The sequence below is a fragment of the Carcharodon carcharias genome, chromosome 23, assembly GCF_017639515.1.
Source record: "Carcharodon carcharias isolate sCarCar2 chromosome 23, sCarCar2.pri, whole genome shotgun sequence".
NCBI classification, from domain to species: Eukaryota; Metazoa; Chordata; class Chondrichthyes; order Lamniformes; family Lamnidae; genus Carcharodon; species Carcharodon carcharias.
In genome coordinates, this window is record NC_054489.1 from 27,899,863 (window position 1) to 27,914,619 (window position 14,757).

The 14,757-nt window shown below is 38.9% G+C and overlaps 1 protein-coding gene across 6 annotated transcripts in view; it reads right to left on the minus strand.

The window, feature by feature from the left end:
- kat7b (K(lysine) acetyltransferase 7b) overlaps nt 1-14,757 on the minus strand; it is a 99,250-nt gene that overhangs the window by 59,858 nt on the left and 24,635 nt on the right. For 5 of the 6 annotated variants that reach the window (XM_041173387.1, XM_041173389.1, XM_041173388.1 and 2 more), the window contains exons 4-7: nt 11,584-11,760; nt 7,021-7,260; nt 3,833-3,915; nt 1,207-1,296 (exon numbers count right to left, since the gene is read on the minus strand). In XM_041173387.1, the coding sequence (XP_041029321.1) occupies nt 1,207-1,296; nt 3,833-3,915; nt 7,021-7,260; nt 11,584-11,760 (590 nt within the window). The remainder of the gene's footprint in view (nt 1-1,206; nt 1,297-3,832; nt 3,916-7,020; nt 7,261-11,583; nt 11,761-14,757) is intronic. The other variant, XM_041173390.1, reaches the window with a different exon arrangement.

Here is a 14,757-nt window from a genome sequence, read left to right on the forward strand (position 1 = left end):
CATTTGCTACAATCCACAATCAGTTGCTGGGTCTTCAACTAATGGAATTTGACCCATTTAATAAGCCATTTTCATTTCAACTCATACCAGCTTGATATACTTCTGTTTGAACCTCCCTGACCCACTGGCTGCAAGTCCCATCAGCAGCCCATGGCTGAATATTATCTCCCCTCAATCCTGTCTACAAGCTGGATGCATTTCCAATTCTCAGGTCAATCTCAAATCAGTTTAATTTTCCCATACATTTAGGTGACTATATACAGACCCGCTGGCCACACTCCTTATTGGAAGTAACCCCCATAAAACAGACATCATAACAGAGCCCACCACACATAAATCATCCTAATGAACACCAACCTCACCCATTAGCTGATATTTCCCTTCCCCCAGTGGCTGGTTGGGCCATGTTTCAATCCATCTCCCTATGTTAACTTGGTTTCCTGTTCCTCAGCATCTGGTGATTTTTACTACTCGCCAATTACTTCCCTCCACTGTTCCATTTATCTCAACATCCACTTCCTGTTGATGACATTTTCCATCATTAGCACCCTCCCTTCTCCTTTTTACCTGTCCCTTTTCTCTCTCCCTCCAGCTCTCCTTTTCCAGATTCTCCCCCAGTCATCCTCTTTATCTATTCAACCTCTCCACCATCCGACCCATCCTCTTGGATCCTAGGCCCTCTCCTGTCCTCTCTGCCCCCAACCTTCAATTCATCCCTCCTCACTCATCCTTTTCCTATCTGTCCACCTCTCCTTCCTTCTTTATCCTCTTTCCCCATTCCCCCTCTCATTCACCTTCTCCTCTTCTCTCTCACCTCCTCTTGGTGTCATACGTAGGGCAATCAACTAAAGGTGGGAGGTTTTGTTCCCTCAAGAGCATTAGTGAATCATTTGAGGTTTTATGCCAATTTAACAGCTTCAGGGTCACTTTGACTTTGCAGATTTTTTTGCTGAATTTGGGATTTGAATCAATTTCTCTGGATTATTCATCCAGTACTCTGAATTTTTTGATCAGTAACCTTAAAATTAATTGGTTATGCACCTCACTACTATTTGTGGAGCCATGCTGTGAGCCAATTGGCTACTTAACAGCAGTAGGCTGCAAAAATAATGGTCTGCGTAACACAATGTCCTGAAGAAGTGAAAGACACGATGTAAATGCAGTTCCTTCTTAATATTTCTAATTGTAGCGATAATAAGAACTTGCCTGATGCCTGGTTGCATGTCTGTTGTTTTCATCTTGTCTCTGTGATAATGCTCTGTCATCTATCTGCCTTTCACGTTGCTGAGCTCTAACCTGCAAAGGGCCGCCAGAAAATCAGTTAAACTCCACAAATCCCAGAAACAACTAGATAAGTATTACAGTGGCAAGTTGGGCAGAAGGCTGAGTAACTGGTTTCTAAATATTTTACCAAACAGCCCGAATCAGAATTAATATCAACAAAAATTAATAGTATTTTGGATCCCATCTCTCCATTATTTACTGAAGCGCAATGATTTAAAAAAATATATAGCCTATTCAGACCCCACTGGACATAACATACACATCACAGAAATAGGGCTATGCAACATCTCTATGAACATAGATCCACATGTTAATCTGTAACAAACATCTTCCTTTTTCTCTCCTCACTTCCACCGCACTAGAGAATGAGCTGGAAACATGGAACTACAGAAGATTCAACAGTAGCTAAAGCAAAATCATTGATGTTACATTGATTTGGTTAGATTCCCTGTGCCAGTCCAAAACCATCAAAATACACAAACTCTTACCACGTTCCTCCAACTGTACTTTTAGCTAACTTCTGGCTCTCCCATTTAAGAATCCAGCGTTTGTACAGTGCTGGTAGTGGTTCTCCCAGCTCTGGAGAGATGGATCCCAGAAGTGCTAGTGTGCTTTCCAATATGTTTCTACCTTTGATTCAAAGGCAGCATTATAAAACTGGCTGAACAATTGATGTTTGTCATGCAAACACACAGCAGAAAGATTATTCTAAGCACACACCTCTTCATCATCAACTATTAAGTATGCAGACCTTTTAGCACTGATGATACATCATAACATGGATAGTTTAGCGCAAGTGCAAGCACAAACTCTCAATTCATTTTGTGGCACGATGCATGGGTGCCACAATAGGTTCTTTAAGGTTTCATTACGATAGAATAAATGTATGACTGAAATGAGGACCATCACTTGAATTATTTTCAGCTCATTTTTTTTTCTTTATTCTTTCATGGGATTGACGTCTTGCTGGCAAGGCCAGCATTCTTGCCCATCCCTAACTGCCCTTGAATAGAGTGGTTTGCTAGGCCATTTTAGAAAGCAGTTTAGGGTCAACCACATTGCTGAGGGTCTGGAGTCACATGTAGATCAGACCAGGTAAAGATGGCAGATTTCCTTCCCTAAAGGACATTCGTGAATGAGATGGGTTTTTACGACAATCAGTGATAGTTTCATGGTCAGCATTACTGAGACTAACTTCCAATTCCAGATTTATTAATTGAATTTAAATTCCACCAGCCGCCATGGTGGGATTTGAACCTATGTCCCTTGGGCATTAGCCTGATCCTCTGAATTACTAGTCCACTGACTGCCACTATGCCACTGTCTCCCCCCCGCCATGATCATCCATCGTGTGTGCTATGCCTAAAGGATAGATCCTTGGCTCACTGTAGGTGCTTCACCATCTCCAATGTGACTTTTTGTTTTCCATTCGAAGGGAAAATGGACAGAATGCAGTCTTTTCCAGTTACTTATGGGGTTCTAATTTTTAGCTTTTTCAAGTAACAATGTTTTCACCTGAGTTGGAAGGTAATAGATTAGAGTCCCCACCACAAGACATGAGCACATAATCTAGATAGGCAACTGTGTGTGGAAATACTGCACCTCTGAAGGTGCTACTTTTTGGAAAAGATGTTAAACCAAAGCCTTTATCTGTTTGTTCAAGTGGCTGTAAAAGATCCTATGATCAATGTCAATACTAATTTGGCATTGGGAGGTCTTGTGGTGCAGTGGGTACCGTCTTTGCCACTGAGCCAGAAGCTTCAGGTTCGAGTCTCACTCCAGGACTTGATGGCTATGGAAAGCGTGTCCATAATGTGGCCAAATCAGGTCAATCAACCTGCAAATTCTTCCAATATGCGTATGTCAGGCAGTAAGAGCAGGAGTGTCTACTAGTCAGCCTTGCTTGATGCAGAGTAGTGTCCTTCAAATTATATCTCTGGCGACAGGCTAGCAATCTGTTCCAGGGGAAACTAACCATGGAAACAGACATAAGCATGTGCTTTGTCTGTGTCATGTGTCGCTAGACGCAGGAAAGCCTCTAAGTGTAAGTCTAGGATTTGTATTTGCCTTCCCCTCTCGGGTGCAAGGCAAGGAGGCAGATCCCAAGTCTATCTCAACCAGAATGTGAATTGAAACTGTGTTGTTGATGTTATTCTGAACCACACGCTAATCATCTAGTCAACTAGCTAACCAGCCATCAGTTTCAACATATGCACAGTAAACAATACACAATCAACCAATTTGAGAAGAAATGCAACTGTCTCGGTCTCTTACTGATCATCATGGCTTGAAACTAGACTTTACTGAAATATGTTTAAAACCCATCATTTTTAGTTCTGTTAGCCACCAAATCAGGGTAAGTACAATTGTAAAGCAATCTCAAAACCAACAAATGTTTTTTTTTGTGTGAAATGAAGGGCAAGGTGGTTACAGTAGTGAACTTCCCTGAGACCTACCTCCCCCATCTACCAAAAAAATGAGGTTAAGAGTAATCTTAAGTAGAATCAATGTCTGGACGTTTCAAAATATAATGTAGAGTCTACATTACCTTACATTCATCTGCAGACAGATTATGGTACAATGGGCAGCCAGAAATGGAGAAGTGCCTTTCATGTTTTCCAGTCAAATGGCCTATGGTTAGATAAGATAATCACATAATAAACAAGAATATATCTCAAAACACACTTCAGCAATTTTTTACCCATGTGGTCAGATCTTGGATTTAAATGAATAGGTGTGTAAGCATTCTAATTTCAAAAATAATGGAGAAGCTATATTGTTTTTGTTTCTCCATTTAGGAAATAGTGCACATACACTGTTATTGTGCAGCATGACTATTCATGAAACAAAGTGCTCGGAAAACTCAGCAGGTTTGGTAGCATCTTTGGAAAGAGAAAACAGTTAATGTTTCAAGTTCAATATGACTTCTAAATTCAAAGAAGAGTCATACTGGTCTTGAAATGTTAACTCTGTTTCTCTTTCCACAGATGCTGCCAGGCCTCTTAATTTTCCTACCACTTTGTTTTTATTTCAGATCTCCAACATCCACACTATTTTACTTTTATCCAAAACAAAACGGTTCAACTTCTTGATTAACATTCACATCAAGCATTCGGCTGAACCAAATTCACAGAACCAGCCTTTACCCAAGCCATTCTAGCTTTAAAGTGCATGAAAAAATCTATTTGCAGGCTGAGACCCAGATAAATTGCAACATAAGAGTATTTTTGAGACCAAAATTAGTGTATTAACTTTGAACTGTAGCAGTGCAGCATTAGATATTTATATAATCATAAACAATCTTGTTTTAAATGGCCTCCAATGTGACTTTTTGTCTTCCATTCGAAGGGAAAATGGACAGAATGCAGTCTTTTCCAGTTACTTATGGGGTTCTAATTTTTAGCTTTTTCAAATAACAGTGTTTTCACCTGAGTTGGAATGTAATAGATTAGAGTCCCCACCACAAGACATGAGCACATAATCTAGATAGGTAACCATGTGTGGAAACACTGCAGCTCTGAAGGTGCTACTTTTTGGAAAAGATGTTAAACCAAAGCCTTTATCTGTTTGTTCAAGTGGCTGTAAAAGATCCTATGAGCAGAATTGAAAAGCAGGGCAATTTGCCTGGTTTCCTAGCCAATATTAATCTCTCAGCCAATATCAGCAAAACAAAATAAATGGCCATTTGCAATTGTTTCCTGGCTGTTTGTGGGACCTCGCTGCATGCAAATTGACTGGCATTTTCTGACATTACAACAGTGAGTACACTTCAAAAGTACAACTTGTTTGCAGAGTGCTTTGGGATGTCCTCAGGACAAGAAAAGTACTATATCAGTGCAAGGTCATTCTTGTACTGCAGAACTAGAATGCAAATCTTAGGGAAAATGAAAATCATGCAATTCCGTTCTGCCCTTCAACCAACATTTAATATATTCTCAATTCAGCTAAAAATCCACTAGGTGTCAGCACAGATATCAATATAGATTCTCCAGCTAGAAAACATACATTGAAAGCAAACCACAAAATGTTAATTAAGGAAAGAGTTGTATCCCAAACATGTTGTTCATTGCCACCATAATCTCTCTAAATGTCTAAAAAAAAGCATCACCATAATTAACTCCAGGTTTTGTACATGAATTTTCTTGATATTTTAAATACAGGCCAGTGTACTTTTACTGCATAAGCTGAACTCCTGCAGAGTTCCTTAATGTGGCCCTGTCTCAAAGAGCTTCTCCTCAGAGGGCAGAGAAGAAAAAATAAATTGAAAAATAAATCAACCATGGCTACTCTCACATTCCCTTGGTGTCACTTAGAGCAGCATTGCCAGAAATCTTGGAGCAGCTTCTCAGCGTGCTCTCAAGATTAGAATTGGATTTAATTAGGAGAAAAGCAGGATTAAAAAAGAGGTTGGAAACAAAATTTTATAATCAAATAAAGCAATTAATGTTATTTTCTCTCCAAGCTGATTATGCCAAAACAGAACTCCAATAGTAATATCAATGGTCTTGAAATAAAGCAACACAAACATTGATGCATCAGCACTCCATATGTTTAGATGAGATTCCTGGATTACTATTTAGCTATCCATGTTGGAAGAGTGCCCAAATAGATACCAGATCAGACAGAATCAAGTTAAATGGACACACATAATCAAACACAAAATCTAGATTCACACATAAAAAGGTGCTTGGTGAAGGTATCAGAAGGCACAATGGTACTTGGACTTCCAGGCAGTCAGTCAATGCTTTCATAAGGGAAGAAAATTAGTGAAGGTGGGGGTGGAGGGTGGTGAAGAGAGCTGATGGGGGAAACACACACTAATGGAAACCAATGTTCAGTGACAACTAACTTCCTTCGATTTACCTTTTAAGAATCTTTAAGCCATATTTTGGCCCTAGATAAAAGGTATGCTTATCCCATCAGGCATAAACCCTCACCTGTTGCAACCAAACTTGAAGTCAACTTGTAATTAACTTATAACTGGGGAAGCAAGCAACATAGCAAATTATATACACTTTCTTATTACCCCCTGGATTCCAGTTCTTTGCGCTAGAAAGATTTTCTATTATATGTTTGAGTATTTGTAACCCATTTCCTTTGCTGCACAACAGGAAACAAATCATGTGAACCCTACATTGTATCCCGCACAGGAAGGGCATAAAAATGAAAATAATTATAGTTCTAAAGTAACACATGCTTTCCTGAAGATAGAGTCTATATACAATTGAGAGTTCTATTCCGGATCAAGCAGCAGTATGCTTTTAACTGTTCACACAAAGAGGATGAGCAAAGTTCTTACTAGCATCATCTGGAAGAGTAGGGGGAAAAAAGAGGCATAAATTTCGAGTGCACCATTCAAGGTGTGGGGAGCTGGCAAAGGGTGCACAGGGCAGTGACACAAATCAGAGTGCGTGCTGTGATATCACTTCCTCCCCAAGGATGCGAGAGAGTCATGTTGGACCATGGTTGTTCATCGACACGAAGAGAAATAGCTGTAAAGGTTCGTAAGCAGGTAACAAGCCACCTAGCCTAAACAGTCAACAGTGCTCAAGAAAGCCCAAAGAAAATGGGTAAATAATTATGAAATGGAAGCAGATAAAGATGAACTTAACAAAATCGTAACATGTAACGCTTTGCCCACTGTAACCCAGTTGTTCTCTTTCTAAGGTTTTCTAGAAAGTCTATATAATTGACAATATTCTTCAAATGTTCAGCAAACATAGAAGCACATCCTACCTAATGAATTGCAGCCCGGAGTAGGGCATTTCATATTAAAATTATAACTCTCGTGAAAACGGCGGCGCTTGGGCCTGTGAGAGAGGTCACTTCCAGAGTCTTTCATTGAAGCATCTTTTGCTATGCTCTCATCATGCGATGCATTTGGACTGGAAATGTCAATGTCAGATTCCGAGGATGGAGCATTGCCTGTAGGAGTACGTGGGGGAGACTCATCGTGATCGACTGCAGTTTTAGTATCTGAAAGTAGACAGAAAAAAAGCATAAATTAGTAATTGTGGCCTTATTTAATACATGCCCAATAAAATTTCCTGTTAGTATCCAGGATCTGAAAAATATTTATTTTTAAAGCATTCATGTAGAAGGCACCTTGTGTTTTCTAAATGACAGGGCTAATAATGAATATACAACTTTAATTTTTAAAAACAGACAAGTTGAAATGCCATGGCTCCACAGTTCAGGACATCACCAAGGTTGCAAAATAATAAACTAAAACAAAATAAATGCAGTGATTAGGTAATATTATACTTGGAGTTTAAAAGCCATAAGAGAAATACTAAGGGAGATAAGCAGTCCCATGGTTTGGAAAAAGTTATAACAGGAGACTGAGGTAGTGTGGATTTCATGATTGGAGGGTGGGAGGAGGAGAAAAAATGTGCAGGGCAACAACAACTACTCATATTTATATAGCACCTTGAAACGTCCCAAGGCGCATCACAAGAGTATTATAAAACAAAGTATTGACACCAAGCCACATAAGGGGTAAAATTTTTAGCTCTCCAGGCAGGTGTGCGCCCAACCCGGTAGAATGTAAAATGACAGGCACTGATGTCAGGTGAGCGTCCTGGCATCAAAGAGCAGTCGCACAATATTTCGTTAAGCGGGCGCATCGAAGTCGACAACATGACCACCGACAATTAAAGCCTGTTAAGGCCATTAAATGATCAATTAACTTGAAGTTTTCACTGCTTGTCCAACCTTACGGTTGGCGGGCAGGCGAAAAGGCCAAGTAGCCTTTGCACTTTTTAGGAAAGCTCACCCACAGGTGGGATGAGGTTTCCTAAAGCAAATAAAATAAAATAAAAATTTTAAAATTTAATTAATAACATATCCCTGTTCATGTGATGGAGTCACATGATAAAAATAAAAATGTAATATATCCCCTCATGTGACATGTTTCATTACATTTTTTTTTAATATAACACCATCTCCCTGAGGCAGCCCTATGCCTCAGGGTGATTATGAAGCATGCACGCGTGCTCGCCCAGCTTGCCCTTACCCCCCACCACCCCCAAGCTGCACTGAGCACTGTTGCTCGCGTTTCACATGGGGCGGACCTTAACTGGCCTGCCAGCGTGAAATTGCCTTCTGGCCCTGATCGTGGGCGATGGCCAGCTTCCCGACGGCCACCGCCCACCCCTGCTGAGCCTGTGTGCCATAGGTGAAATTCTGCCCAAGGAGATATTAAGTCAGATGACCAAAAGCATGGTCAAAGAGGTAGTTTTTAAGAAGCATCTTAAAAGTCGAAAGTGAGGTAAAGTGGCATAGGGAGGGATTTCTAGAGCTTGGGGCCTAGGCAACTGAAGACAGCCACTAATGGTGAAGTGATTACGATTGGAAATGCACAAGAGAATCAGCTTTGCTGTTCTCTAGTAACATAAGATGAAAATTCAGAGGGCCACCAAATCGAACAGCAAAAGACAAAATGGCAATCAAAAATTGCTCATCACCCTGAAAGTTAAGAGTTAACAACTAGTGGGAAAGTAAGAAAAGTCTTTCTTCCACATTGGTCAGCATGAGCAAATTTTCAAGAAAAGCAAGTAAAACTGACTTAGGATAGTGCACAGGTCAAGAGTAAATTCAGAGATATGCATCTTAAAAGTGATGACAGGGAAATCATGAAGACCAGAAACCTTACTGGAATTCAAAGAGCGAAGAATTCAAATTCTAACAAGGATAAAACTTGTTATCTGTCAAAAATGGAACAATGGAGGTAGATTTTTTTTCCTAAGAATACCAAGATTAGGATTTTGAGAGCACTGAGACAAAAAGGTCAGTGTTCGCAATGGGAAAGGCAGAAAGAAAGAATCACAAAGTTACAAGAGACAGTGTTGGCAAGGGATCAGAAGGAGTGGGACACAAATGTCAACAATAGATTAGGCCTGAAGAAAACCGATAAGCTACTTTATTTAATAGTAAGGTAAACATACAATGGCAGTTATGACTCACTTAATTCAAATGGTAAAATTTGTCTTCATGTAAAACAAAATAAAGAACATACTTCTCACATTAAAAGGTTATCTTAGATGACTTAAAGAATATCATTTCTGGTCAATCTCTCCTGCACTTTAACCTTTCCAGTCTTTTGTTAATAGGCTGCCTTGTTGCATTCCTTTCAAAAACCCTCGACTTCACTGCCCATGTAGGTCAATTTTATCTTTCACAACAGAAAGGAAAGACCTGCCAGACCTCTTGCCAAGCCCAGGGCCAACAACTGTTCAGCATAACGCTGCGAGGTATTTATCAATTATCTAGATAATCTAATGAATTGTTTAATATTGACAGTCTATAAAGGGACCAGCTTCAAATCTAACTCAGCATCATAATTACCTATCATCTTAGATCTTTTTTTAAAAAACATGCAGGAATATTCAATATGTTAAAACATTTAAAGTATTTTTCCCCAATCGTTTCTGTAAAAAAAATGGATCCTAAATCAGAAAGCATTCTCCACCAGCATTTATGCTTCAAGTGGCCTTGCAGCCTCTCTAAGTGATATCATCAATTCACTGGTGAATCATGGATAGGTTTCTGCTGGATTCAAATTCTGTCACAAAGGTATTTCACGCCTATCCTGGTGAAATTGTGAGCATTAAAATGGTGTAGAAAACACATCATTTACAAAACTTCCAAGATTTGGCAATGCTGAAAGAATCTCAGTGCTTTATTCAGCATTTTAAAAAATAATATATTATACACTTTTCAATGTAGCATAGACTTCTATATCTTTTCCAATCGCCTGTATTTCATTCTCCTTGGTTCTTCTAATCTTAAATTCCCCAATCATTTATTCAACCTTGTTTCTTTCTGCTTTAATATCAGCAGCTCTAACCCAAGTCTTTGATCATAAAGAAATCTTGTAGAACCGTTTTGCTTAATTACTTTATCTACTCGTAAGAGCTAAATAACCAGCTGACCACTGTTTTGATTTTTTAAGCATGCCTGAAGCAGGTACAGTTTACTTTTGCACCTCTACCAGATTACAATTCCAAAGCAAGTAAACAAAATACATGAATTTCAAAAGCCTGGTTGCACCAGTTGCTTAAATGATGTTCCACAATCAGAGCAACTACAGCACTAACGTAGCATTTTCAAGTGAACTCGATATGGAGCGAATGAGGTGATTCAAGACAAATATGGTTACCATGGCACTGTAAGCCTCCTTTTGTATGAAGCCAAAGCACAAGGTAAATGCATGCTGTCAGCAAAACAATAAACTGTACAAACAAGCTTCACTGAAAGCATGGAACAATTTCAAACATTTTCTTTACCAGCACAGTGAAGCTTAAGATAAATTCTAAGTTGGCAGACGCACCAAGTAGAATCCAATATTGAATTTAGTGGTAGCAGAATTGTTGAATTTTTTTTCCATGGAAATTACAGCACAGAAAGAAGCTATTCATTCAGTCTGCCTTTGTTAGCATGATTAAAAGTAACAAGACAACCTTTTACAATGAGCCTAGGCTGAGAGAACATCTAAGTTTTTCAATCCACCTAGCCTTTCAATCCATCTATAGTATAAACAGATTATCTAGGAAAAAGAGTGGTACACAGAGACAATGGGCCAGCACACTACTTTGCCAAATATTTTTACACCAAAGTTATTTAAAAAAAATTCTTGTATGATAAATATTCCAAACCCAAAAAACTTATTTTCCTTCATATCCTGACAAATCTTGAAATTATTTACTCAGCTTGAATAACACGAGTCTCCTTATATTACTTTTTCCCACCCTCCCCCAGCCAGCAAAACAAAATAACAACCACAATGGAATATCCTCATTTGCATTTTGATTAGAAAATAACCAAGAAAATCAAGGAGACCATCAACGTTGCTTCAGCAACAAGATTCCTTTTGTGATTGCTGTGTTGGATTAGTTAGCTGCTTGGCCTGGTAAAGTTACTGGGGCTGTGATGTTGAGTGGTGCATGACAGTTTCCCAGAAGTAAAAGCTGCACAAAAATGGGAGAAAGAATAAAGGAAGGCCAAAAAATTAGAACAAAGGAATGAAAAAATATTTGAAAGATAACATTACACTAAAAGTAAATCTTAAGCACCGCCATTGAACAGCAGAAAATATGAAACAGAATCTGAAAAATTAGCAGATAGACATGGCTTGCTATTTGATGCAATTTTTCTAAAAACAGAGGAATGATGTGTGGAGTTACTAAAAACAGTTACTGCTCTACATGAGTTTAATAAAATATTTTATTTTAGCTCATAAATTATGAACGTAAATCAGCAACATGACATGGTCAGTTGAAAATATGACCCTGATCTTACCTTTGTCTGACAATTCAACTGCATGCTCTGTTTCTGATCCAGAGGACCGAGTCTGTCGCAGTGGGTATTTCTTAGGAGTGACTGGGGTTGTCTGCTGCTGGCTCCGTGTCACCCTTCTTGTAGCATAGGCAGGTTCATCTGAGGCATATGATGGTATCTGGCGTACTGGGCTAGAATCTGCATAAGGTTTTTTTTAAGACAAAGTCAGGTCCACAACATATTAGGCTAAAAGGGATAAAATGCAGTTAGCTCTTACAAAATAAACGAAAATCAAGAAGGTAATTTGAGTGCCTAGCTTGCATTAAAATATCTTGCAAATTTGTAAGTGGTGTTAATAATTAATAAGCAATTTTACATTGAAACAGGCTATAAGCAATACTTAATAGACCACTACAGCAACTTGAAATTAAAAATCAGATCCATCAACTTAAAAAGTAGGCTTTAAGTACAAGACATTACATAGGTCAGAATACACAGATCAATACACTCAGGTTTAGGTGTAGATCTTTCTACTTAATCCAGCAAATAACTGCCAAACCATGCACGATCATGAACTCCAGTTAACTTTGGGACCAACAGGTTCCAGAGGGTTTTCAAAGTTGAGTGGTTAAAACCATAATCCATTTTATCTCTGACCGTGCTGTCTTAGTTACCAACTGATACTGCACTTTTCATAGGTTGGGAAAAGGTCAATCTAAAAACAAATACCTTGCACAGTATATGTGAACCACCTCTAGTGATCATTCAGATAATCCTACTGTGAGGTTCAGGCTTTTGTTTCATAAGAACATAAGAATTATGAGTAGTAGTAGTAGACCACATGGCCCCATGAGACTACTTTGCTATTCAATACGATTGTGCCTGATCTTTGTCCTCAATTCCATTTCCTGTCTGCTCTCCATATCCCTGATTCCCTGAGACATCAAAATTGATCTACCTCAGCCTTGAATACACTCAAGAATGGAGCACCCACAACTCTCTGGGGTAGGGAATTCCAAAGAGTCACAACCCTCAGTGAAGAAATTTATCCTCAGCTCAGCATTAAATGATTGACCCCATATCCTGAGACTGTGCTCCAGAATGCTAGGTTCCCTAGCCAGGGAAAACAACCTCAGTGTCTACCCTATCAAGCCCCTTCAGAATCTTGTATAAGAGCACCTCTCATTCTCCTAAACTCCAGAGAGCATTGGACAAATTTACTCAGCGTCTCATCACCGTCAGACAACCCTCTCATCCCAGGAACCACTCTCATGAACCTTCACTGTACCACCTCTAAGGTAAGGATGCCCTTCCTTCAATATGGTGACCAAAGATGTGCAGTCTCGCCAAGTCCTATACAAATGCAGCAAGACTTGCTTGTTCTTGTACTACAGCCCCCTTACAATAGAGGGTTAACATGCCATTTACCTTCCTAATTGCTTGCTGTGCCTGCATGCTAATGTCCTTGTATAAGTGCCCCAAGTCTGTCTGAACATTAACATATAAAAGTTTCACACTTCAAAAAAAATTCTGCTATTCTATTCTTAATACCAAAGTGAACAACCCTACACTTATCCACATTACATTCCTTCAGCCATCTTGTTGTCTACACACTTGTTTGATACATAAATTGTTTCAAATTACATTATATGTGGCTTCAACAATTGTGTTACCCCCAACTTTTATTACAAATGATGGACATTCAACATGAATGCATTTGTTTTTAGCTTGGTCTTTTAAAGATAACTGTGTCCTTGCATGTTGAATTTGGACTGTGTTTAAATATTGCAAACTACAGTTTTAGTACAGAACCTATTTATACAAAGTGCCTGTTACAAATTTATCCTGACAATTAAGGGCAGCTGAAATTAAGGAAATTTTTAAGTTCCTTTCTTTCAGCAAATTTTTCTTTTCTTCTCCTTGGATAAAGTACAGTCCTATGGGTAACAGGCCATCACTGGTTCCTCAATCAGCAAATGACCATTATTCATAAGCTAATCTACTCATTGAGTGTCAACAAACACATGAACTGCAACAGACATGCCCACTTTCCCAAACTGATCACAAGGGACACAGAGTCTCAACCAAATCCAGCCTTATTCTTGCCAAAAGGCTGTGAAATCTCCAGATTTTTCTGCTGCTGACATTTGCAGAGAGCAGGGGTCAGGACTAGGTTTCTGCTGATCGGTGACTTGGTCACAGAGAGCAGCCTTTTTTTCAGAAAGGGTATTTCACATGGTAAGATTGGAGACTGAGAGCTGGGGCGACCGAACTATTATTGTCCCTTTTTCTCCCTCACCTCAGGCAATGCAGAAGCCTTAGGGGATTAATTTATAATTCTGCCCTCTCCACTCCACTAACACCAAGCTTTTTATTGTTTTTTACTTCTTCACTTTTGATGGTCCCTCATTTAGCCCCTACAGTTCTCTCCACCCTCTCAGCTTTATAAAAAAATCTCCAATACTTTTCTTCCATAGTATCTTTCAAATCCCAACCTACTACTTATTTTTAAACTTTTGTCGCCTACCTGGAAGTCACTGTTTTGCACACTTCAATGTGAAGCACTTTGAACTGTGTCCTTGCATGAAGAGTGCTGCAGACTTGAAGACTCAGCCCTTCAAGCCTGCTCCGCCATTTATTAAGGTCTCATTTTAATCTCAACTCCACATTCCTGTCTACCCCCGATAACCTTTCGCCCCTTGCTTGCTAAATTATTTCAATATATTTCAAATGAAAATTATGATTGAAACTGGTAATTGAAACATTTACAATTTACGAGTGGGGAACATATATACAGTGACAAACCATTCTGAGACACATGCTGATTGGACCAAAGTTCTTTATTTGACAGTTGATATTCATATGTTCAAGTAATTCAAATTATAAGTGATAATAGTTGCTCCACTGTATATAAATGCATTTTTATTATATTATCACACTAGGCTAGATCAGGAGGTAGGTGTTTGTCAATAGTAACATGGTGGGATGGCAGATCTTTCTTTAACACTTGGGGATAACAGGTAGGATTTTTTTTTTAAATCTGTATGAAGCACTTTTAGAATTCTGACTTGTTAGAGATTAAGTAAGCCACTAATGAGGTTTATAAATCAATCTACATTGCTGTATAAAAAATAGAAACTCATGATTTTTTTACCAAATATCTTGGTTTTTTGTTTTAAAGAGTTTTAAGAAATG